The sequence below is a fragment of the Balaenoptera acutorostrata genome, chromosome 3 (genome assembly GCF_949987535.1).
Source record: "Balaenoptera acutorostrata chromosome 3, mBalAcu1.1, whole genome shotgun sequence".
Classification (NCBI taxonomy): Eukaryota; Metazoa; Chordata; class Mammalia; order Artiodactyla; family Balaenopteridae; genus Balaenoptera; species Balaenoptera acutorostrata.
In genome coordinates, this window is record NC_080066.1 from 14,834,520 (window position 1) to 14,861,282 (window position 26,763).

General features: G+C 38.7%; 1 protein-coding gene across 11 annotated transcripts in view; it reads left to right on the forward strand.

Annotated features, from left to right (window-relative positions):
* NEBL (nebulette) overlaps positions 1-26,055 on the forward strand; it is a 357,059-nt gene extending 331,004 nt beyond the window's left edge. For 5 of the 11 annotated variants that reach the window (XM_007189863.3, XM_007189864.3, XM_007189861.3 and 2 more), the window contains 2 exons: positions 18,721-18,827; positions 20,332-26,055. In XM_007189863.3, coding sequence (XP_007189925.2) covers positions 18,721-18,827; positions 20,332-20,508 — 284 coding nt within the window. In that variant the 3' untranslated portion in view covers positions 20,509-26,055. The remainder of the gene's footprint in view (positions 1-18,720; positions 18,828-20,331) is intronic. The other 6 variants (XM_007189866.2, XM_007189867.3, XM_007189868.3 and 3 more) reach the window with 3 other exon arrangements.
* Positions 26,056-26,763: the final 708 nt, after the last annotated feature.

Below are 26,763 nucleotides of genomic sequence, written 5' to 3' on the forward strand. Positions count from 1 at the left end.
ACTCCCATCCACATCCAAACCGTTAGCAAATCTTGTCAGCTCTCCCGGGAGAAATATATCCAGAATCTGACCCCTTGTGCCCACCTCTGCCCTCGCTGCTTGTTTCAGCGACTGCCCTCTCTCCCTCGGGTCATCACAGAAGCTTCCAGACTAGTTTTCTGCTTCTGCTCTTGCCACCCTGAGGCACCAACCCTCTGCCCTGGTCTGTTCTCCACGTGGCAACCAGAGCATCTCTTTGAAACACAAGTTAGATCATGTCATTCTTTTGCTACCATTTCATTCAGAGTATAACCCAAATCCTTACCGTTGCCCTACAGGGCCCGCACCTGATATGGGCCCTGACTGCCGTCCTGAGCCATTTGCTGCCTTTTTCGGTAGACTCGTCCACTCCCGCCATCCTGGTCTCCCCGCTTTACTCACACCTTCCAAGAAAGCGCCCACCCCGGGCCTTCACATCTGCTGTTGCCCCTGCTTGGGAAACTCCCCCTCCTGCCACACCCAAGGTGTGTGCTTGCCTGCATCCGTTTTGCTTCATGCTTCTGCTCAGATGTCACTTTATCAGAGAGACCCTCTCTAACTACCAGAGATAAGACAGCACCCCTTCCCATTCTGTCTGGCCCTTTACTCTTTCTTCATAGCACTTGACACCTGAAATATGTATTTATTTGTTTATGTGCTTGTCTGCCTCTGCCTTGCTGGGATAGATGCCCCACAGTGGCTGGGATATTGGCTATTTTGTATACTACTCTGTCTCCAGCTCTTAGAATAAGCACTCGGCAAATATTTGGTGAATGAATGAAATGGTCAAATTAATATTTTTTTCCACTCATGCCACTTCACTTTTTAAACAAATTGAAATATAATTGACATACAACATTGTATTATTGTAATACATTGTAATAATTGTAGGTGTACAAAAATTAATATCTTAAAAATTAGAACTGCATATATAAATACATGTGAGTTTTTTTAAAAATTAAAATTCTGTTGTGGAAGCCTTTCAAGAAAATTCTTCCATTTTTGTTTTGATGATGTTTTGATATGTTTCAATGACATTAAAGCATAGCTGAAAAATAAACCCCCTAAAGTGGAAACATTCCCAGGGTATCTTCTTTTCTGGTCAGGAGGCAAAGAAGTAGTATCCATGATGTCTTGGTTGCTTTGAAATTTGGGGTCCCCTTTGAAATGTGTATTACACTGGGCCCTGGAAAGGAGGTGCTGAGTGACTCCACAGAAGGAGGAGACTTTCACGGTGATGAGAGCTGTTTGCTGAAAACCCTTAGTGTCCTTAGGTAATCATACGCATTTGTTTAAATACTACTCTAGAAATTGGAAGGAATTTTAGAACAATACTTGTTAGTGGTAAGATGAAGAAAAACAGGGAATGTTCGTATTGAGAGATGCCATCTTTTTTCTTACAAATTTTTTTTATTTTTATTTTTTATTTTTATTTTTTGACTGTGTTGGGTCTTCGTTTCTGCGTGAGGGCTTTCTCTAGTTGCAGCGAGCGGGGGCCACTCTTCATCACGTTGTGCGGGCCTCTCACTGTCGCGGCCTCTCTTGTTGCGGAGCACAGGCTCCAGACGCGCAGGCTCAGTAGTTGTGGCTCACGGGCCTAGTTGCTCCGCGGCATGTGGGATCTTCCCGGACCAGGGCTCGAACCCGTGTCCCCTGCATTGGCAGGCAGATTCTCAACCACTGCGCCACCAGGGAAGCCCTACAAATTTTTTTTTTTTAAATCTCATTAATAGCTTTTTAATATGATTTTTAAAAAATTTATTTACTTATTTTATTTATTTATTTTTGGCTGTGTTGGGTCTTTGTTGCTGCATGCGGGCTTTCTCTAGTTGTGGCGAGCGGGGGCTGCTTTTCATTGCAGTGCGTGGGCCTCTCATTGCGGTGGCTTCTCTTGTTTCAGAGCACGGGCTCTAGGCACGCGGGCTTCAGTAGTTGTGGCACGTGGGCTTCAGTAGTTGCGGCACGTGGGCTCAGTAGTTGTGGCTCGCAGACTCTAGAGCGCAGGCTCAGCAGTTGTGGCGCACGGGCTTCGTTGCGCCGCGGCATGTGGGATCTTCCTGGACCAGGGCTTGAACCCGTGTCCCCTGCATTGGCAGGTGGATTCTTAACCACTGTGCCACCGGGGAAGCCCTTTCTTCCAGATTTTATTGATTTCTTTAAATTTAGATTGGAATTTTATATGATAAAATGTGTTATGTCCTAGAAAGGTGTCCTTTAGTATTGGGCTGTCTTCCCGCCTTTGAGGTGACATGTGTGGCAACACGGTCCCATGGTGGACAGAACACTGTGCGGGGGCAAGAGACCATCCCGCTCTCCCACTGCTTGGTCTGGGTTCTCGGGAGGTCACCTAACCTTATCAAGCTCGGATTCCACATCTGTAACAAGAAGGATGTAGAACAAGTAGCTTTTCTATTCTAAGATACTTTACATTTCCTAAGCTAAGTGCCGTAAATTAAATAAACTCCTTTTTCTTTCTCTTCTTTCTATGTATGAGAATGTGTTTATGTCCTGAAGGTGACCTGTTTTACTTTTTGAATTAAATGGCTGGGCAGTTATGAGAGTCATAGTTTCAGGGTCCTTTTTTTCTGAGTTACAGGAAATTTAGCTTGTTAGGACAAAGGGTTAAACAATCAGCTCATTTCCTTGAGGCAGAAGTACAAAGTTTTCATCATTCACATTTGGTTTTCATGAGCATTAACATAAAAGCCTTCTCCTTTACATTTTTATCATTGTTTTAGTTATGCATTTCTCATGATGTTTTCCCATCTTGCTTTGATTGCTGAATATTTTCATTGTCTTATGTGATTATTTTGGGCTTTCTTTAGTTTTCGGTCTACTTTCTGAGGTATTACATTACCAAAGGGTTTGCATTTTCCGTATCTACTGTGTTCCTTCGATTCAATAAAGGAGGCTTTTATTTAAATTTCATCTAATTTTGTTTTGATTCTTGAATAGTATTATTTGAAATTATCTTTATTGCCTTTTGGTATTCGATTAGGTTAACTTATTTTCATTTGACACACGGTTTCTTGAGTGGAAACAATCCTGATGGTTTCTGCTTATTTCACTGTGAAGTTTTCTTTGATCTCTGTGTTTGTCTTTAGGTCACTTACCAGCAACATGTATTTGCCTTCTGGTACTGCTTTGTATTCCTTTGGTTTTCCTTAATTCACAGTGTTTTGTATTGCTGGTATTTTTATGTGTTTGCCGTCTCACCCAATATTTACCCTTCTCAGTTTGAACTTGTGTTCAGTTTTGCTTCAGGTATTTTATGTGTTTCTGTTTTCCTCTGGAGCATAAAGAGGATGGGGGTGTGACGGGGAGGAAACCCAGAGGCACTTTTCAAAGCAGACATTGTCAGTGTTCCAGCCTTGTGAACTTTTCCATTTTGCTGTGAAAGAATCTTATTGGTATGACCTAGTCCTGCCTTAACTGGTGGAAAACAAGTTTCTGAGTTCTAGGACAGCTCCAGCTGTGCTGTGCTTATAGCACCCCATCCCATGTAACATGTCCTCAAAAGAGGTTAGGTTGCAAGAGACGCTTCAGTACATCCTGGAATGCTCAGTTATTGCCCATACGCGTGCCAAGAGGGCAGTGCACCAATTAGGTAGCCAGTAACCCTGGTAAACACCCATAACTCCATCTGTTTATTCACCAAACATTTATCTAGTATTTCCCATATGTGTGAGATGCTGGAAACAAAAAAAATAAAAAATATACTTATTGTCTTCAGAGAACTTGTGTTCTGGTCGGTGAACCAGATACATAAATCCATTGTGCTCAGGAAGGCCTTATGATAGAGTAATATAAAGAGTTAGAATTAGCCAAGCAGAGAAATGGGAAAGAAGTGTTTTAGGAAGAGAGGTAGCATATGAGAGAGAACACAGCACATTGGAAACCTGGTGTGTTTTGGCATATCTTGAGCCCAGGGGCTGTGTGTCTAGGAGATGGGCTGAGGAAGGCCAGAACCACAGTGTGGGCAGTGCTGAGCCAGTGTCTCTTCAGAGACAGGGTTCTGCTGAATATGATTTCTGGGCACTTATCCTTGGGCTTTATCGTGCAGGAGATTTAGAGGCTACTTAGAGGACCAGTTACCTAGACTGGTAGGTAATTGAGTCTCTGCCTTGGAAGTTTTAATCCACTTTGGGAGCTTGTCTAAGCATCCAGTCTGCATTGGATGATTTAGACTCTACCAAGAGACTTGACTCCTTGGGCATCAAACAACCAGAAGGCCTTCTTATCAGTCTTCTGGAAGGGTTAATAGTGTAGAGACAGCATTGCGGATTTTTATTTCAAACATCACAACCACTCTTACTGTTGACATTTGTCATTTGTGTAGAAGAGCAGAAACACTAAAACTCTAACGACTCCCAGACTCCAGACAAAATAGCCAACAGCTGGATGTTTAATACACATCTTAAATCTTATGTCTGGAACCAAAATTTTATTTCCTGTCTTCCCCACAAAACAAACAAACAAACAAACAAACATCTGTTCTTGCCTTTGTTCACCATCTCAGCTGATGACACACTCCTTCACCCTACTACTCAGGCGAAAACTGTGGCTTCATCCCATTACCTTTCTTCCTCTCACACTTCACATCTAACCCATCTGTAAGCCTGTCGGCTCTGTCTTCAAAATGTATCTGCCCCTCATCCAGCCACTTCTCATCACATCCACTGCACCCCGAGTGAGTCACCATCCTGTCTCCTTGAGATCACGGAAATCAGCTCCTGGTCTTTGTAATTCCATTCTTACCCCATCGGTCTGGCCTCCACCTGGCTGCCAGTGACCTTAAAAACTTGCACCTGATCCCATTACACCTTTGCTCAAAATAATCTAATGGCTCCAATCACACATATATAACCAATGTCCCAGGTGTGATTACCATTTAGATAGTTGGAATAACATAACTACACTTACTACACTGGGAGAATGAGGGAAATGGGAAGTAAGTATTGAAAGAGGTGTTGGAAAGTAGGTGAGGTACAGGTTTGGTGAAAGAGAAAGAAAGTTGCCTCTTCAAGAGTGGAAAGAAAATAGAAAATACCTAACAGTAAAAATAAGGAAAGAGCATTTTAAACCCCCAGCCCTTAGCAACTGCTATTCCATTCTTTGCTCTATGAGTTTGACTATTTTAGGAACCTCATATAAGTAGAATCATGCAGTATTTGCCCTTCTATTTGCTTAGTATAATGTCCTGTAGGTTCGTCCATGTTGCAAATGGCAGGATTTCCTTCTTTTTTAAGGCTGGATAATAATCCATTGTGTGTGTATACCACATTTTCTTTTTCCATTCACCTGCCAATAGTCATTTGGGTTGCATGCATGTCTGGCCGCAGTGAATAAGAGACCACAGATGTCTCTTAGAGATCAGTGAAATGCAGATCTCTTCAAGATCAAATGAGATATCACCTCATCTGTTAGGATGGCTATTACCAAAACAAAACCAAAACCAAAAAAAGATAAGAGTTGGTGACGAAGTGGAGAAATTGGAACTCTTATGCACTGTTGGTGGGGATGTAGAATGGTGCAGCCGCTATGGAAAACAGTATGGAGGTTCTCCAAAATGTTCTAGATATGTTCCAGCAATCCTACTTCTGAGTAGGATTCATAACTCTTTTTTACTACCTGACATTTCATTATGTATTAATTAGTTTGTTTGTGTAGTGTCTATGTTTCCCCCAGAATATAAACTCTATCAGAACAGAATCTTTCTGCATGCTTGGTTCTCTATTCTATATCTAGCACCTAGAACAGTACTTGTATTAGACACTCAGTAAATATTGTTAAATATATAAATATATTCAAATTAAATCTGATCTGAAATATAAAGAAACAGCTTTGTTGCATGTGTTAAATCCCTAAAACTTGGCATTAGTCTTTAATTTATTAGTGTCTAATTAAAGTTACTTTGACCTGAGAGTAACAGTGCAATAATAATCCTTATTATAACTTTTTAAAAAGCAGTCATGAAGGATGTATCACCAGAATGTAACCTTGTGACCTGTGTTTATTACAAAACCTGAGTCAGCTAATGACCTTTCATAACCAAGAAATCAGTTAATTATTCCTACGTTAACACTTCCATTCTCGTATAAATACTTCTCTCAGTGTTTTGTTTGTTTATTGAGGACATCTGTCCTCAGTAGGGACTCAGTAGAGTAGAAGTGCCCATGAGAATTCTGATATTCATACGTTTCATGGCTTCTGTCTCAGTGTACTCTAGTTTATTGTTCAATCATGAACTCCGTGGAGACAGAGAATAGAATGTGCCACGTGGCTTTCCTTCCAGAGCCTGGCACAGGACCGCGGGTGCTCAGTGAAGAGCGAAAGCAAGTCATCGCTTTCCTAGGCTCAGTGAAGACCGCTAGGGTCTGCCTTAAGCTCCTAAGGACAATAGCTGTCATTCAAAGCTGAATTTGCCATGAGACTGGGAGCAGAAATGTTAAACGCAGGCGCAATAATAAACTACTAATATATTTTGAAAGGGATGGATTGTATCCAACCAGCACTGTTGCCAAATCTCTTTTAATATGAATAGTGTCCATAAAGTCATAATCCTTTGCCCAGTATTCACATTAATTTTTCTGTTGATTCTCTTTTGCCATTGAAAATCTATTTCTTATGATTTATAGATGCCATTTTGTCCCAATTTCATGTTATTGGCTTTCAGTGATGAGCAATTTTAAAATTAGATAACCAGAACAACTGACAAGAAAATACACTCCAAATTTTAAACTCTTTGCCATCATTTGAAATAAACTCTCCAGTAATTCTATGTTCGCCACTAATTCAGTTTTCTGATTACTGATTGACAATCCCTTGAAAAAAATCCAACTCCTTCCCAGCCTGACTTCTGTAAATAAAATACATTCAGTACGAGAATCGCGGTTGTATTATTTCCCTTGTATATTTGGCTGTTATTTCTGATCGAAATTTGAGACGTTTGCTAGCATCTGTCAAAAAAGTGATGGTTTAGTATCTTCATTTAAGTTTAGGAAGATTTAAGGAGTTGATGACTGAAATACTAAATTTCTGTGATGAAAACTAATCTATAAGAAAACAAATGATTCCTTTATAATATAAAATCCAATTAGTAGAATATGACAATTATATTTAGCCATCTAGGCAGTACATCTAGCCTAGAAAAAAAAGCACACAATGTAAATTGTTAGAAACTTTTAGTTAGTTCTGTTACTCCCCCAAGAAAAAGGTTCAGGACTGACTGAATTTGAAGTCCTTAGAGAAGCTCATATTCCTAGTATCAATAGACTTGGAATGAAAGAAACGTCATAAGTTTCCTTTTCTGAGTGTGAAGTTGGGGAAAGGATCAAATACTAATGAATAGCACTTGTTCCAAGATGCACATGTGTCTTTCATTGATTTGCCAAAATTAAATCAAAGGGTTCCATATGTGTCTGAAGGAGAACCATCTGACACTTAAAGTAGCAAACAATAAAACTTTAAAAATATATTTCCTGTGAAGCTGAGTTGATTGGGAAAAAGAGAAGGTTTGATCATCAGGAAGGATATAAATGTGGCTATAGCATATGTGTCAAATGAGTAAACTTTGGAAGAGCTTTATAAATCGTTAAGTGGCGTACATGTAAAGGAGAGAATAGGTATTCTTGGTTTTTTATTTCTTATTTTGTTTATTATTTATTATTAGGTACTGTTAAACATTGGCAATGAAAATGGAAATGGTAGCTTTTGTTTTTTACGGATCAAAATTGATGCCCAAGTTGGATACTAGACTGAGTGTACGTATATTTACATTTCTGTCTTACACATAAAACAGTCAAGTCGTAATGTTATCTTTGTAGTCACGAATTTCCCTGTTCTCCCCCAACTTCCTATTTCATCGGGGTGCCCACATCCTCCCGCCCCAAGCCCCAGGCTAGTAGGTCATGAGGGTTGGATCCTGACTTTACAGGAACTACTTAAGATGTCCACGGGCTGATACAGCTGGGCGATGTATCGAGTTTCTGCCTTTCGTTTGCTCATTAGCTCCTGTTGCCTGGGCTCGTTGTCATGTGCCGTTTCTCTTGTGACCAGATTTCCTATTTCTTATTGTCTGATCTCCCTCCCCCCAAATATTCCTGATCTGTCCATGCTGCATTTCTCAGACATTCTGGTTCTTGATCTTTATCTTATGCCATATACCTGGCCCATGTGTACCAAACTTATTGTTTACTAGTCTCTCTGTCAAGCTCTTTCCTAGACCCTGTCTCAAGGTCCTTATACTTGTGTGATCAACAACGACCCATTGCTCACCTCCCTACCTGACTGTGACTCTTCATACCTGCCTATTTCACCAGCCCCTGCCACTTACCTTGAACTTAGAGCTTGGGCTCTGGGAAAGCCAGACAGTCCTTTAACACTCATTTTCCCACATTTCCCTAACTTCAAATCATGTCAGGAACACATTGAGTCAGTTTCATAAATGTTCATTGGTTGAAGAAAACATACCTGCTCATTCACAAATGTAATCAATACTGAGACATGTCTAGATGTGATACTTAGTGTGGGTTATCGCTAGCGGAGTCTAATGTAAAACTATTCAAGAACTCCTCGTGGATCGATGGTATTCCTTAAGGGTCAGTATCTGAATTGACTAGTGTGAGAATAAACTAAATGCATAGTCCAGTTTTAAGTCTTTGAGAATATATTACATATATCGATCCAACAAGTATTTACAGAATTGCCTCTTCAATAGTGTAATGAGATTTTCTTTCACTGTACTTGAATGATGATGAATCTTGCTATATAAGATTGATTTACACAATATCAGCAGTAGTGGTCACTGAGGAAAATTGGGATTTGCTATGAGCTGACTTTTCAGTCATGGCGTAATTTGTGTGTAAAAGCTCGTCTCGGTGGTATGGCTTACCTAAATGGGAACAGCGTCCCCATCTACCTGCTATCCTTAAGTTCTTTATTGCTTTCACCTTATCAAAGAACTGCCCCAAATTATATAGTATGTCAGGAAACCACATACATATCCACACTGTACATTCCTTTATTTTCTTTTTTGACTTGTTTTGAGGGATCGTGTACGTATGCCTGTAGACACAGACACATGCCATATGGGTTTTGTGCCATGAGAATATTATTAAAGACTCTCTAATCTGGGGCAGAAATTATTTCCTTTTCCATCAGTGACAGACCTGCTCGTATTTGCGGTTTTGGGTTACGGTTACAAGTTGGGAAGTTTATTCTGGCTTTGATAGCTAAAAATTAGAAATAAATCTGAGAAAAAAACTACGCAAGTTGAAATTCAAATCTAAATGTAGGAGTAAATTGGCTAGATTATTCTGAAGCAAAATAGCAGACATTCTTCAATCCAAAGTGCTCAATTTCTATTCAAACCACATTACATCTTAGCTCAGTTCTGTCAGAGAACATCCACAGACTTACGTTTTCTAGAGAAAAAACAGCTTTGAAATCAAAACGTATTGCTTTTCTGGGCTTTCGAGAGTAATTAAGTGTAACTGGCAGATAATTTAAAATATAACTAATTTTGTGTCTTTTTCAACATTTAGGAATTGCAGAGTCCCAAAACAATATTTTAGAAGTTCTTGCTTGAGACAACTAAGCCAAATATATAAATGAAATGGTGAAATGTAATGTATGTATGCATGGTTCTAAAAAGTACGTAACATATATATGTTTCCTTTTGCGGTTAACAGGTAATTAGGAATCTTTAAATAGCCAACTTATATTTGATTGATGCAACATTATAAGTCTATCATTTAAGTTTAGGGAAGAAAATAGTTAAATAGTTTCCTGGACTTAATTGTATTTTCAGTTAGATTCTTCGAATGTCTGTGGGAGTAGAGCTTGTCACTACGCTGATGATGACTCAAGGCAGTAACATTTTTCAGGCAGTTTCTACAGAATGACCTTGAAAATTGTTAGGTGGCGTCATGATGGGGGTCTTCGCTGCTCAGTGGGAAAGTGGTTGATTCATTCTAGGAGACGTGATTTGAACATAGACCTGAAATTATTCATACAGGATGAGGTGACTGAATGACAAGCGCCCTAGGTAACGTAGGATAGCATTGGCAATGGGAAGAAGAAGCAAATGTTAAACATGTGCACACACACGCACACCCCAGAGAATTATCAGATGCCAAAATGACCCTTTGAAGAAATCTAAAAGCCGTCGCTCCAGAAGTGATGCTACTGTCTGTGATTTGAGCTTGCTTTTCCAAAAGTGAATGAATTATTCTCACTATAATTCCTTCCAGGGATGTCCTGGCACACCTCATCAACCACAGACACAGAAACTTTTCGTGGGGTTTGTACCCCAGCGTTTACCACAGAAAAGTCAGTGACAAGTAGAGTTGCCCCTGTGAGCGTAAGAAGCCTGCTTTGCGTATCTCCCCATTAAACCTCTTTCTTTCTTCGTTCCCTCCCTCTGACCCCTGTCTGCCCCACTGGCAGGAGTGCGTGGCTGATGCTCACTCTTCCGACTTCAGGGCAGGTCCTCCCCACTCCTAGAAGCTCCTCTCCAGGCCGTAGTGCTCTTCCACATTTCTGAATTCACAATGCTTATTTGTAAATTAACCTCATGCTATCTTGTCATTTCTTCCATGATCATTTTGGTGTGGTACAGCCCAGAGGTTGGTTGCTGGAGTCAGACTGTTGGCATTTAAATACTAGCTCCTGCATAGCTCTGATATTTTTGACCAAGTTATGAATCTTGCTAACCTTCAGACTCTCTGTCTGTAAAATGGGCGTTTACCATCTGTCAAATGGTGACGATTCCACCAGCTCACGCACGTGACGCTCTAGGCACAGGGCCCCGCGTGGCATAAGGAGAGGGACCGACCGTGCCAATTTGCCCGAGACTAAGGAGGTTCCTGGGAAGCTGAACTTTCAGTGTGAAATCCGAGAAAGTCCCAAGCAAACTGAGTTAGTCCTCCTAGTTGTAAGCATTTCATTTATATTATTCAAATTTTATCATATTCATATTTTGTATTCCTTGGGAATCCTGTTACATCTTTCCCCCATTAAGGTTCACAGAGGCGCATACCTAGGTGCTTAAACATCTTCATGAGTACTGCATTTTCTTAAAGGAGGTTTGCAGTACTTTATAGTAATAAAATTCATAAAACACTGGAAAATTAAAACAAAGATGACATGGGAGTCTAGAAGGAGAAATTGTTAGGAATGTAGCATTGGCTTGAGAGATAATTTTTGATTTTGCAAAGACATTTTTTAAAATGTATCCCAAATGCCTAGAACACTGCAAATAATAAAAGAGGTTAACGATTACCTCCAGGAAAACATCCTACACAAAAGAAAATATAATCACAGATTGCTACTGTTAAATCAAGAGATCAAGCAATCCCTAAGCGCGGTGTAGCTGCAGGGCTGTCTCACCACACTTCATAAACCCAGCTGGTAAGAAAACAAAGAAACCTTTATACCCACGACACAGCAGGCAGCATGGGCTTCGTGTGGCCACAGTTCCCCTTGCCCCTCCACCCCCTGAGTCCCAAGGAAGAACGTGGCCGGTGGGTCATGGGAGCAAGCGCAGGTAGATGCTGAGCACACAGTGGATCTTTGTCACAGCTGAGAAGTGCTAAGCTTAGGAAGCTCGCAGTCGTGTAAGGGGACCACTAGCAAACCTGCCCAACCTTTGCCCCACAGGGAGACATTATCTGTATCAGCCTGGTTAGGAAGCAAGTCTTCTCTGGGGAGGAAAGGGAGACTTTATTATTGCAAAGATGGTTCTTGGCTGCCCAGTCTTCCTTTCCTCTCAGATGGTGACCCGGAAGTGGGGACTTTATTAGTCCGCCCCCCCCCCCCGTTGCTGGTGCCACGTGGCTCTTGCCTCACCAGGAGTGTCGAATGTTAGTCCACACCCCCGCCCCCAGTTATCCTGTGGTGAGCTTCCTCGTGGCTCAGCTTTCTTCCCACAATCCCCGGTCGCTTCTTGAGTCCTGGGTTAAACATTTGCCTCCACAAGTAGAAAAAAGTCATGGGGTGTGTGTGTGCTTTAGCCTGTTCAGCTGCTATAACAGAATACCATAGACTGGGTGGATTAGAAACAACACATATTTATTTCTCACAGTCCTGGAGGCTGGAAGGCAGAGATGAGAGTGCCAGCATGGTCAGGTCTGCTGAGGGCCCTCTTCTTGGTTGCAGACTGCCGTCTTCTCCTTGTGTCCTCACATGATGGAAGGAGAGCTAGCTAACTCTCTGGCCTCTTCTCATAAGGACACTTATCCCATTCATGAGGGCTCCACCCTCATGACCTAATCACCCAAAGGCCCTACCTCCAAAGACCATCACATTGTAGGGGGGGCGGTTAGGATTTCAACATATGAATTTGTGAGGATACAGACATTTAGTCCATTGCAGGGGGAGAGACGGAATTTGGAAGTAGCGTAAATAGGGCCACATGTGCCTCTAAATTTGTGTCAGGTGGAGAAGAAGGACACCAGCAGTAGCTTAGTTGTTCTTCATCATGGCTGCCCATTTGAATCACTTGGAAGATTTAAAAAATAAAACACCAGTGTCCACTCCCTCCCACTCCCACCCCAGAGACTCTGATTTAATCTGGGGGACCTGGACATAGCATGGTTTTAAAATATCCCAGGTGAATTTAATATGCAGCCAGGGTTGAAACTCACTGCAAGTAACTGAATCCTCCTGTCTCCTCCTTTCCTTCCCACAGTTCATGGCCCATACTGGAGCTGAAAATGTAAAATATGATATAGTAATGATTGCTTTTATTTTTACATATGGCTTCCAAAGTTTGAGCAATATTTCATATCACAGTGACGACTGTGCCTGTCTCTGAAACTTGGTGGTTTTTTTTTTTTTTTTTTTTTTTTTTTTTTTTTTTTTTAATTTGGTGGTTTTAACTCAGTGGTAGATGGTTTCACTTTTACATTAAAGTCTGTTTATTCATAGTTTATTATGTAGCAAGGCTGTTTCTTAGGCAGTTGTCTATTCACAGCTTATCGTTAAAAACCAACAACTAAAACCTAGAGGCAGTCTGGCTTGTTTCTGTTTACTGCAGGGACAGAAAAGCATTTTCTATAGTGCTAGGAATTCTCTCAGATTAAAAAATAGCATCTTGTTGCTGGATTAGGCATAATTGTTGTGGATTTAGTACCCACTGTGGCTTGTGGAGAGAATCAGAGGCCACAAGGACTTGAGGCTCTGGCATGGAACTCTTGGTGGCACGTGCAAAAGCCATTTGAGCAAAAAGGTTCACATCATGGGCCTATTTTATTACCAGTTAGCTCAGCCACCTTGTTCATGGCCTACATGAGATCTAGTTAGGATCTAGCTCATTATTTAATATTTACTTCAAAACTAGCAGCATCTTCATACTTTCTCTTTTATGTTTATGTCTTTGTTCAGTTTAGCAATTTTCCTGTGATTGTCTAAATAGAGATTTTTCTGTCCTAGAAAAAAAAAAACCACCTCATTAAGTTCTTTGACATGCATTAGCTGATAAAACCATAGTCAAGTGTTAGAAAATATGATGATTTCATTGCACCTTGTATTCTTCATTGGAAAATTCCCGAGGGCTGATTTTCTCCTTATTCTAGATTTTTAAAAAAGTAAGCCTATGAGAAAAACCCCAAAATTATTTTCTCTGTACATTCTATGTCTGTAGTTAGCTAATTGCTACAGACTTAATGCTTTTGTCCCCCTGTCCAAATTCATATGTTGAAATCCTAACCCCCAATATGATAGTACTAGGAGATGTAGCCTTTGGCAGGTGATTAGGTCATGAGGGTGAAGTCCTCATGAATGGGATTTAGTGCCATTATGAAAGAGACCTCACAGAGCTCCCTCACCTCCTGCCATGTAAGGACTCAGCAAAAAGATGGCCTTCTGTGAATCAGGAAGCAGATTCTCACCAGACACCGAATCTGCTGAAGCTGTACTCTTGGACTTCCCAGTCTCCAGAACTGTGAGAAATAAATGTTTGTTGTTTAAGCCCCGCAGTTTATGGTATTTTTTTATACCCACCCCAGATGACCTAAGACATCAGTAAAGCACCATTTTTATTTTTATGTTCTGCATTTGGAGTTTGGCCATATACTATTACTCTATGGTCATTGTGAGGCTGTCAAAACCTCCACTCCTTCTGTAATGACCTGAGACTTTTATTGTGGTGTCACTGTGCAGAGATGATTGTTCTGATGCCTTCCTGCTTAATCTCCCAGCCTCTGTATTTTTATTCTATAAAGTGGGAATGACACTTGTATTAGAGAGTTATTCTGTTAATTAAGGGGCAATATATAAAGCACCAGGCACACGGAGGACACTTCCATAATTCTGTTTCTCTTCTCCCATCTACTCTGGGTACCTCCGCCAGAGTGGACATTTTTGGGGGTGCTTTTTCTACTTTTAATTTGGGTGAATTTCTGTGGTTCATTTACTCTAGTCTTTGTATGTTTACATGTATTTCCTTATTTTTCCAGTTTCAGATTTCTGAAGGCTCCTAAAAATTTTTCTTCCTCCATTTTTACCTTCTGTTTTATGATCTTCTTATCTACTTACTTCTTTCTTTATCTTGATTTTACCTCCTTCAATCATAAGAATAAGCCTTAATTAGAAAATATTAGTGTTGGCTCTTTATGTAAGAATTTATTGTGCACTAGAAGAGAGATTTCAGTTTTATAAATACTATAGGACATTTCAAATAGAGCCTGAAACCCTCAGAGCTTTAGTCGTCTTCCAGACCTCTGGTCAATAAATCTTACCAATGTGAAATGAAAGTTGAGTCACACTTTTGTGTTTTGTTGTTGCCTTAGTATTAATGAAAGCTACTGTTTTGTGGCTTTTATGCTATTGAAATAGAAACAGCTCAACCTCAAGACTCTTGGGTTGGAAGACCATCATACCTTTACCACCATCTGTACTAATGCCCATGGGTTAGGACTCCGAGCTTCCACAGCAAGGGATGTGGGTTCAATTCCCTGGTCAGGGGGAGCTAAGATACCGTATGCCGCTCTGTGCGGCCAAAAGAAAAAAAATGCTCATACTGTCTGACCACTAGTTTAATAAGGAGGCCACTGTGTGTTTTTCTCTTTCATAAGAAGTACTTGTTTGTTGCAAAATTAGCCTAACATCTTGCTTTTGCAAAACCCATTGAATTCCATATTTTTGTGGACAATGTCTCATACTCACATGGAATAGCTATCTTTTACCCAAATCCATAATAAACCCAATTTCCAAAGCCATTACCTGAAATTTCCTTTTGCTTGTTTCACCTATGTTTCATAAAAAACATTCATGTAGCACAACAATAAAAAAGCAATGTTTGTGCCTCTTTTTAAATAGGGATTTGCTTTTAGTAAGTTGATTCCTCTGAGCTCTCAGTTATATTTTTCATAGTCTTAATAGGAGCTTCCAAAAATATCTTCTATTGTACCAGGTATAAGGTTGATAACAAGTTTGATAACCCTAAAGAGACTTGCGTTAAATAATGTAAACAGAGATGGAGATGGAAATAATCAATAAAGGCATGAGGAGAGACCATAAGGACAAGGTAATTTGTATTTACTCCAAGGTTTCTCATTCTAAACTCTCCTCTCTCCAACCCACACATGTTTAGGATAAATACCTTCTTCTCCTTCTGTATTTGACAGTAGCTACAGATTCCTTTTGAAGGTCGGATTTGAACAATTGAGTAGGCATGAATTTTCATTTTTAAAAGCCAAAGTTAGAGAACACTTTTCTTTTTCTTCTTTTTTAAAAAATTTTTATTGGAGTATATTTGATTTACAATGTTGTGTTAGTTTCAGGTACACGACAAAGTGAATCAGTTATACATATACATATATCCATTCTTTTTTAGATTCTTTTCCCATATAGGTTATTACAGAATATTGAGTAGAGTTCCCTGTGCTATACAGTAGGTCCTTATTAGTTATCTATTTATATATAGTAGTGTGTATATGTCAATCCCAATCTCCCAATTTATCCCCCCCCCCCCATTTCCCCTTTGGTACCATAAGTTTGTTTTCTACATCTGTGATCCTATTTCTGTTTTGTAAATAAGTTCATTTGTACCATGTTTTTAGATTCCACATATAAGCGATATCATACGATATTTGTCTTTCTCTGTCTGACTTAGTATGGTAATCTCTAGGTCCACCCATGTTGCTGCAAATGGCATTATTTCATTCTTTTTTATGGCTGAGTAATATTCCATTGTATATATGTACCACATCTTCTTTATCCATTCATTGGTCGATGAGCATTTAGGTTGCTTCCATGTCTTGGCTATTGTAAATAGTGCTGCAATGAACATTGGGGTGCATGTGTCTTTTTGAATTATGGTTCTGTATCTAGAGAACACTGTTAAATGACATTCTTGAGTTGTCAGTACTGATGGGTGCTAAACTGGGATTATCATGCACAACCTGTGTAAACACAAACGTGTTACAGCTGATGAGATAGCGTATTTAAGAGTTTTTTCATCATTGTCCTTTCCTGATCGTTTTTTTCCCCAAAATATTTTAAGATGGTTGTGCGTGATTCTGTACATCAGAATTTAAAGACCATAGTTAAGTAGTGTAACAAAGGATTAAGTGTTTAATTCTTTATTTTAATTAATTGTCAAGGGTTACTTATTTAATCTTAAGTATTTACAAATAGATCAAAATAATAATGAAGAAATGACTTCTTTAAATGGATAAAAACCAGTTCAAGACTGCTAGCCTGGGGATGCAGTTGGAGTCATTGACTAATAATGTATTTAAGGAAATGCCCTAAGCATCCTGAGCCATTTCCTTAATTGGGCGAAGGACAGATGTCCAAGGCCATCACTGCTCTAGGAGGGCAGTTAGTTTTGTCACTCCTCTTATGCCTGCGTGCTTTGAGCATAGTGGACAGGGATTATTGTTAACATGCATGCAAGCTTACTAAGTGACAGGAAGTGTAGTAAGCTCTGTGCGTGCATGAAGTCTCTTCAATACTTGCTGAGAGTCAAGGGAGTAAATAAATGAATGGTCGTTGCTTCCAGCTTCCAACACAAGAAAAAGCTCTTTTACTCAGCTAGTTAAGTAGGTCTAGATATTTATGGGAATTTCAGTATTTTTTCTTCATGAGTGAATTATGACAACATCCTTGACATCTATTGACGTTAATATTCAAATTGAGTTGATCATGTTAAAAAGTGCTGTTCTCTGAAGTATTTGATGTTTAATCACTTTATAATATACTACAATCCAAGTAAAGATCTTTCTCGAGAAAGACGTTAAATAAACACAGTTGTAACAACATTGTAATATGAATTAATTCAAGAACTATTTTAAAAATCCCCATTTAACCTAATATCATTATTATCTGGAGAACAGTTTAATGATTTGTAATTTTCTGATGATTAAACTTCTTTAAAGTTTGATGTTCTCATATATCATTAGAATGAGTGTGCCACTTATAAAATATTAAATATTCATAATACCCAAGAATTACATCTGCTTTATTCTTTTATTATAACTGTCCTGAATAAATCAACCCATGATAATTACTTTATATACTCAACCTGATTGAACAAAGATGGCAACCTATTGTGGGTTTTTATAGCACATATATCATAAAAGTTTTGCTAGTGCATCATACAATTATTCAAACTACAACGAAGGGCATGCCTACTAAAATACCTTCATTTATAGCCCATGATTCTGGTTACAAATACTTAAACACACACTACTGATGTTGTAGGGTTTTATCTAGCTTCTGTATTGGTTTCTCTAGAATTCAGTTTTCTTCAAAACAGTAACTATGTCTTTTGAATGTCATTAATTAGTGGTGAGAACAGCACAAACTAAGTGAATACTATCTTTTTTTATGTATTATAGAAGGATAATGTTTATGAAATTCTTTAAGTGGTTTCGTTCCTCAGGCTTTCATAACATTATCCAGCTAACTTATAGCCAAAAATAAAATGGATAGTTCATAGTATTCTAAGTAAAATTTTCTTTTAAGGCTTAACAAACATTTGTTGCTAAACATATGCTATGTTTACCATCTTTGTAAAGGTAATATTCAACAGTATGTCTCAAAATATTGAAAGCACCCGTTATTAAATATCCTGTGAAAACACTTATACCCTGTCATTGACAATCCAATTAAATTCCTTTAAATTTCTTTTTTTTTTTATTGAAGTATAGTTGATTTATAATGCTGTGTTAGTTTCAGGTGTACAGCACAGTGATTCAGTTATGCATATATATGTAAACCTGTTCTTTTTCAAATTCTTTTCCCTTATAGGTTATTATAAAATATTGAGTATAATTCCCTGTGCTATACAGTAGGTCCTTGTTGTAAATTCCTTTAAATTTCTAATTTTTATTTTGGAAAATACCTACAAGGATCACATGGCCAAATGAAAACAGGATTTTGTTAAGCGATTGCGGGAAATTTTTGTTTTGTATTTGTGTTGTTTTAACATAGCATCTGCAATAGACTAATACAAATATTTCTAACATATTTAACTGCATGTTAAACTGATTACCTATATATGTCCTTAATTACTGAAATTTATACTGCTCTAGAGATCACTTATAATATCACTCTTCAAATTTCACATGACACTGAAAATGACATTTTGTTTCAGAAATGTCTAGCAGAGCATGGGGTCACCTGAGGGCTTGGGAGGGGTACTTCGAGACTCGGTTTAAGGATTCTTTGTGTGTGTGTCTGTTTAATGTCCAGCACCTGTTCTTCCTGGAGCCTACCAGCAAAGCCATTCTCAAGGGTATGGGTACATGCATCAGACCAGCTTGTCATCCATGAGGTCAATGCAGCATTCACCAAATCTAGTAAGTGCCCATTTGAAGCGTTCCTCCTTCCCTGGTCTTCATATTTTTCCCCAGAATATAAATGCACATAGAATACAGTTGAATTGAATATGGTACATTTTTTTATATAAAGGGTAAATGACGATGTGTTGCATTTTTACAAGCTTCCCTAAGGAAGTGGAAGACATATAGGGGTAAACCATTGAGAAGGGAAGGCACAATGAGAAAACATGTAAACAGTAAAACATACAAAGACTCTACCAGTACTATATCCTAATTGTTACCTCATGATTGGAAGTAGTCAACTATGGTCTTCATTCAGTAAAAAAAAGCACAAATATCTGGTCATGTTAACTAGTTAATCAAAATGGCCACTGAGAGCTAAATGACACAGCCAACATATGTCTTTGAGTCCTCCTCTGGAAATCTTGGAGTGCTGATTCATTCACTGAATGTAAGGTTTGGAAGCAGTGTTCCGGGTCATTTAGTCAAATGTGGCATCTTCTGCTGAAATTGCTTCTCCAGGCTCCCGACACAGTCCCTTGGCCTTTGCCTGTGCACTTAGAAACAGGTGGCCCTTCTAAGCTTGTAAAATACCTTTTTTAAAATGTATTTTTGTTGAAGTATAGTTGACTTACAATATTATATTAGTTTCAGGTATACAACGTAGTGATTTGGTGTTTTTATAGATTATGCACCATTAAAGTTATTATAATATTATTGACTTTTTCTGGGCTATACATCACACGTCTGTGACCTACTTATTTTTTATAACTGGTAGTAAGGTATCTTTATTCACTCTGAAGTTCTTTGCATCTCAGCCAGTTTCCTCAGTCTATGAATACACTTGATTTTGAGATTGATATTATTAGCTAAACTCTTGGCCTCAGATGAAAACAAATATAGTAAAACTCATTTTAAAAATTTCCTCATTATAACAAGGATTTAATTATATGTACTTAAATATTCAGGACATTTATATGCTAAATTTCTATCACTGTGATATAAAAACCTATTGAGTATATTATGGATGTTTTCTTTTATTTGTTTTAAATATTTTTAAGAGGAAACAAAAATTTTTAGTAAAGTTCATTACCTCTGCCAGGGGACCGACGGTAGTGATTTGGCAGTGACTTGGAGCTGTCTGCCACTATGGTGGGTTTTGTTCTCTGAAGAATGTGGACTAGGGGAGAATCTACATAATCTAAGGTCTCTGGGCTTATCTGAAGCTGAGGGAGTGGCTTTACTGCTTCAGAGCTTACTTTTTGACAGGCTAGCTATTGTATTCAGCGGCTTGCTCTGGCCCCATTCTGGCCCCCAGCATTACGTCTTTTGCCAGACTAGTAACCTTGAGATGAACACAGTCAGGACAGACAGTACGCTCTGGTTTACAGGACTCCAGAAATAGATGTGCTTGGGAAGATTGCTGATCGTTACTTTATGCGTGGGTTGGTTTGTTGCGATCAGCATTTGCGGCCGTGACTATCTTGGTGTCCATCGTGTGACCCCGTCTTTCCTTCCTCAGAGGACCTACCGAGCCATGTACGATTACAGTGCCCAGGATGAAGATGAAGTCTCCTTCAGGGATGGCGACTACATCGTCAATGTGCAGCCCATCGACGACGGCTGGATGTACGGCACGGTGCAGAGAACTGGGAAAACCGGGATGCTTCCGGCGAATTACATTGAGTTTGTTAATTAATCATTTTTCCTTGCCCTTTGAGCTTTGTTCTAATGTACACTAAACGTAATCTTTTTAAAAGATAGACGATACTTTTAAGACAACTTGGCAGTTATTTTACAGTAATCTATCCTTCCTTTGACAATTAGACACGCAGGTACCAGGAAGAAGGAATGACTTCTGGGCTGAAAACAGCAGCATTTTCGATAATTCGTATAAACAAAATAATTAGGTCTGGAGACCTGGTGCTGCTAATTGTGTTAATGGTTTCCTTTGATTGGCTATCGTGAACCCTTCTGGGGAAATGTATTTTTGTAGACTTTAATAGAGACGTTGATTGTCCCTTAAATGTCACAAGTATATGAAATTTCTTCGCTGTCACTTTGGAATCACCAGAAGCCAGTCCTCTTAATCCAGTAACACAGCCGATGATTTAAAAACCATTTAGCTTTTGAGTCACGAGGCAATTTCCAATTCAAGTGAAAATTGCCTAAATATATTAAATGTAAGCAGTGGCAGAATGACAGTTTGGTTAAAATTATATTGACTGGTGGCCTTAGGGATCTAGAAACTTCTACTGAACAAAGAAATTTCCTTGTTCCCTGGGCCAACTTGGGTCTATTTATTTCTCATTTGTACCAAGGTGTATCCTACTCTCCATTTACATTCTATGGACCTAAGTATATGCTTGGCTGCATAGAATGTCAGGACCAAATAACTTCACAGCTACTCTACAAAGGGCAAATTTTAAGGTCATCTATATTATTTCCCTAATACTAATAGCCTTTACCCTGTTGCATGTCATGTAGGTTCAAGCTTCTGTAACATAGGCAGCTGCACTGCCTGTTCCTGTTATTAAAACAAAAAGTGTGGCCGATATCTAAAAGCCCTTTCCTCTAGTTGCCAGCTCATCAGAAAAACATAACTTGAAAAGTTGCTTGAGATTCTCTTGCCGCATTGCACTCTAGATTTGAAGGATTTACACCTTAGGAAATAGATGTATACTCTAGCAAATAAGTGATTTAGGTGTTTATTGAACAGCTTTCATTAACTTAATGCCGCTATTGATTTAAAAGCAAAGAAAACTTCATAAAAGCCAGTTACAAAGTTGGAATATGAAGTGTGCTGGGGGAAGCCAGCGAACAAAAGATTACCAGCTCTGCACACAGAGACAGGTGATCTGGTTTCTTATTTGGGAAAATGGTATTCAGATTCTGGAATGGAAATCTAGCCACTGAAACCGCTTAATGAAAAGACTTCCTTTCCACTTTCTGGTTTTTATTTTGTAAATCACATCCAGGGGTGAGATTGGGATGTCACCAGAGATTTGAGGTACAGGCCCAACAGGTTGTTCATTAAAAAAGAGATCGTTGTCACATTTTCATTTCCAAATGAGTGACTTTGCAGGCTCTTGCTGGATTCACAGCTGTGACCGTCATGTCGTGAAGTTTTACCTGGAGTCCACAGTCAAGATCACTGGAGAGACTAAGGTCCATCAGCAACTCTGTGTTTTTCTGACCATGCGGTTAGTGAGACTTGCAACAGGGTAGCAGTCATGTAGGGTCTGACTCTACAGCTGTAATGAAACTGAAAAAGTAAAGTTACAAAAATGTAATCAAATGTATGGGCCTTGGGGCTTTCTGCCTTAATGATATATTCAAAGAAATTAACAAAATATGCTGTAAAACATCTTCTACTGAAATGTTTATTGGTCCAAAGGCAAATGTTAATTCATTTACACCTTTGAAAAGTAAGCACATCATTTTGAAAATCTGTAGTCTTATTTTTATCGGGCTAAAAGAGTAATTAAATAAGCTTTATTACATTCAAGCTGCATCTACATGACACTGATGTAAAATTGAAAAGAGAAAAATTCAGGCAAATAACTAGAGATTTTTTGAGGGGGTTTTACATATTACCACATAGCCAGCTTGGCTGATTTTCTATCATTGAAATGACCAGTTGTGATTCAACTGATTAAGCCCATATCGATCTTGGTGTCTTATACAAAAACCTGCAAAGACAAGCGGAACTTGCAATATTCTTGCAAAAATTTCTGTGCATTAAAACTGAGGGCAATAAGCTTGCTTAGTTTTATTATACCATTAAGTAAATATTTAAGATTCACCCAGACAGACTACTTTTTTGTGATTATAAAAGAGTAGTTGTTGATTAAATTTGCAGATGAAATGTAAGACGGGTACAATTTTTGATAAATAGCACATTTACAGGAAGCTCAAAGGAAACCGATTTGAAATGATGATTATAATCGGGGAAGTAACCACAAAGTAACAGCTTGATGTTACATTGTTTTTCTCATCCACTGATTTCAAAATCAAATTCACTGAATGTAAACGTCAATACTTATTTGGGGAATAATTCTCCTAAAATTTTAAGCTTCACATAATGTTTGCATAGTAAAATGTTTCTGCTTTCCAGCCTTTAGGAATTAAGATCGGATCAGAATTTAACTAGAGGGCAGTTATTTTACAATAAAGACTGAGGGAGAACAAGTTGCACATGTTCCTGATGCTGTGATTTGATAGTGTTGTCACCATTACTAAAGCCTGTCAGGATATTAAGCATCTCAGCAGAAATATAGGAAACAATAGATGTATAAAACCAAAGTGCTATTTTTACAGCATCATTTTCAAAACTGTATTCTCGAACAACTTTTCCCCTTTCCACACTCCCCCTCTCGCCTTCGATTTGGCAGCAGGCAGATGCTACATATAACGCTGACAACTCAAGAAGGGTTTCAAAAACAGTCCTTTTAAAAATCAAGTTAAAGAAGACTGTGTAAATGCCCGAGCACAGAGAGCATGCACCTGATTTTCTAAATGTGTTCTCAAACCTGATAAAAGCACAAGGGCAGTTTGATACGCTTTTCAAAGTTCCGAAAACAGAGCTGTACGTGGATCATCTCTCTCTTGAGAAGAGCATGGCAACAGAATATATTGCTTTTGGTGTAAGTTTTTGTAGTAGGCGTTTTTACTAATTCTCGTTCTTTGGGAGAGCTTTCTATTTCTAACCTGTGGCAAGACAGAGTCTTCATGTCTTCTTGTGATTGTTTACACATCCGCAGTGTAGCCCACTTTGAAATATTTATCTGGTTGTCAGATCTCCGCGCTGTCCCTGCATCTTCTCAGGCCTCCCCCACCTCAGAGACCACACAGGAATTTGCAAGCACAATTCCCAGGAGCACCTTGTATGAATATAGATGCGATTAGACCAGCCCCTCTCTTGCCACCAGGTTCATTGCATGAGGATGACGAAGATACAGTTTCGCCAGTCTCGCCACAGTCTTTCTTTCCTTATCCTGCATGTTGAGCTAGACAACACTCGGGGATTTGGGAAGCAGACTTTTCTAAACACACAGTGGAAGCTCAAGAGGTGCACCTCTTATTCAGGTTTGTCCATCTCCAGTGGAATGTTTTTGATGAAAAGATAAAGAAAATGTGTGTGATCCTTTAATAACACCTCCCTATATAAAGTGGATATATTAATAGTTTATACGAAAATTATAATATAGAGATATAACAAAAATATAGGTGCCTTTTTGATTACCCTTGTTTATTCACTGTGGTCTTGGAAAGAAAACCAAGCAAACAAGCTTCTGCCTATTCTATAGTAATATTTTATTACATGATTGGTATTTTTTATGGTGGGGAAGTGAGATGCTCCTGACAGATACGAAAGGTGATAGATGATTGTATTTTACCTTTAGAGGTTTAGAAAATACTGACTTCTTCCGTCTATTTCTGAAAGGTTCTTTGTGGATTTATATATAGTTGAGATGCATAAACATTAACTTTAGGTTTGAGATTTAAAATACCTATTGTAAGATAGAAGAATTATGTTATGAGGCTGAATTCATGAACAAGATGAAATTCGCTTCATAAATTCATTATACCATAGCTATTTGCTTCTGATAATCTGAAAGTGGCTAGAGTACGGTTGTTTGGGGTAACTCGACATGGAGGTGAGAAAGCTTTAGTTAATAAGAAGCTGTGTAAACCAAGTTAAGAATGCTAAAATGAAGGTCTGTTTCTGAAGTATTCCATGCCCGTTAGGGTTCTTTCCAGGCACTGTCAACCAGTGCTGATCCAAAAAAAATCAAGACACTGTATGATGCTTCTGTGGCCATCATTCCCTGATCCACAGGCCTGGAGTGACCCCTAAGGCAAATCTCCTCCCCAGTTGTCCTTGTTACTTCAGTATCTTCATGGGAATTCCATATGCTTTTTGTGTTTGATATGTGGTATTCAATTTGCATAGTATATACTTCTTTGTAATCCAGTTGCTGTTAAGAATGATTTATCTTAAAGGAAAAGAGAAAACTGCATCATAGTTCCCTTCTTCAGTGTTCATACAGTGAACTGCTGAGCATTTAGAAGCAGCACCGAGTGTGTTACAGGAGGGGTGTGGAACCGTTGGTCTTTGACCTGTGATTAAAACCCAAAATTGAATCATTGTGCAGATTGGCTTCTCTTTGCTTCAAAATATGTAGCATTGTGGTTGATGATTCATTTGCAAGATTGTTCTAACTTTGAGAGCCTACAGTTTTACAGGAGACACTTCATGTTTTTAAAATGAAGGGGCTTACAGAACAATACAATGTTATTAATGTAATCTGGCTTTTGTTATGCAAATTGTTAACACCAGCTATTAAAATATATTTTAGTAGAAATGCTTTAATTCATGGTTTTTTCCTCTACACTGTGAATCTTTAAGCCTTGGTGAACTAGAGCAACATCGTGCTGCCCACAGGACTAACCTATGCAAACTAGTTCACATTTCAGTGGATGTCACAGTAATTGTGTAGCAAGACATTATTTCCCCCTGCATAATGGACAGCGGCATTGAAATAACACATTAAGCCTAGCATCATGTATGTATAGATAGTTACTCACAGACCCTTCACGGCTACCGTAATCATTAGTATTACCATTCGTGTAAGAGCAGATCGCTGATTTATCTGTTAAAACGACGTCAACGATGTCAGAACAAGAATGACAGATGGATGCGTCGGCCTTGGCTTCCAAGTGGTCCCTGCAAGCGTTCTCCTGTGATAGAACCGCGTTCTCAGATGCGCTCTCTCCAGGGTATTATTATTCTGTGTCTTCTTTCTGTATTTGTAAAACATTATAACGCTTTAATTTCCTATCTCTACACATTCGGTTTGCTTAAATAAATGCAGGATATAACAAAATGGTCCCACTTGTTGGTTCTCACCTTGGTTTCTTGGAGCAGGGGTCATTGGTAACACCCTGGGCATGGGTTTATCGAGACAACTCACGTCAGATGGCCTCGAAGGTCTGTGGTGGCCTCAGTGCACTTACCTTGGTGAGTCATTCAGAATGTGTCTTCTTCCCCCAAATAAACTTAGCTTTAAATTATAACAATATATGCTTTTGCAAGCTCAAGTCTCCTTCTGATTTTATATCAAAGTACTATAGTAATACATCATCGTAGTTCACTTCTTTCAAGGTTAAATTCCTCACATGTCCTCAATAGTACAGTTTTAATTTTCTTGTATTTGTAAGATGAAAGAAACAGCTTGCAGCAAAGAATAGAAAATGCACAAACTGAGTGCATGAAACAGGGAGATGCTCTGATTTCCCAGCTCAGAAGGGCTCATTTATCATAGAGGAGAACTGCTTTTTTCCTAAGTTTCCCATAGTTGGAAAAAGTGAGTTACTTCCTTTTTTTGCCCTCATATAAATCTACTGAGACTAGGATCTTAGCTTTATTGCATTATTTTGTAAAAGTTCCTCTTTGATGGTGCCTAAACCCTCCTAACTGTAAACTGATAAACTCTGCTGCTGACACATTTAGTGCTCTTGCCCATAGAATAAACACTCTTCCGAGTCTTGAATTTTGTGTTTCTCATATTCCAAAAGTATGAAATGAATATTTGTATGATATTAATCAGCAGACATACTGATAATATTTCAAATGACAAAACAGCTTGCTTCTTTGTTTATTTATTTATTTGAAGAATTTACTTTTTTTCTCTCTCTCGAAGTTTTTTTTCCCCCACCATGCTCACAAATTTTACTCTTTGGAACCCAACCCACAGAGAAATGAGTCACTTAGTAAGATTTTTTTTTTCTGAATTAAAATAATTTAGGTTTAGAATAAACTATGCTTATATTTTTATTAACTTAAAAATTTGTGAAGTGAGTTGTACAGGTAATTGAGACATACGTGACCACTAGAAGTCTACCGAAGTAACTTTTTACAAAAATACTTATACATAATAAATTGAAAAGT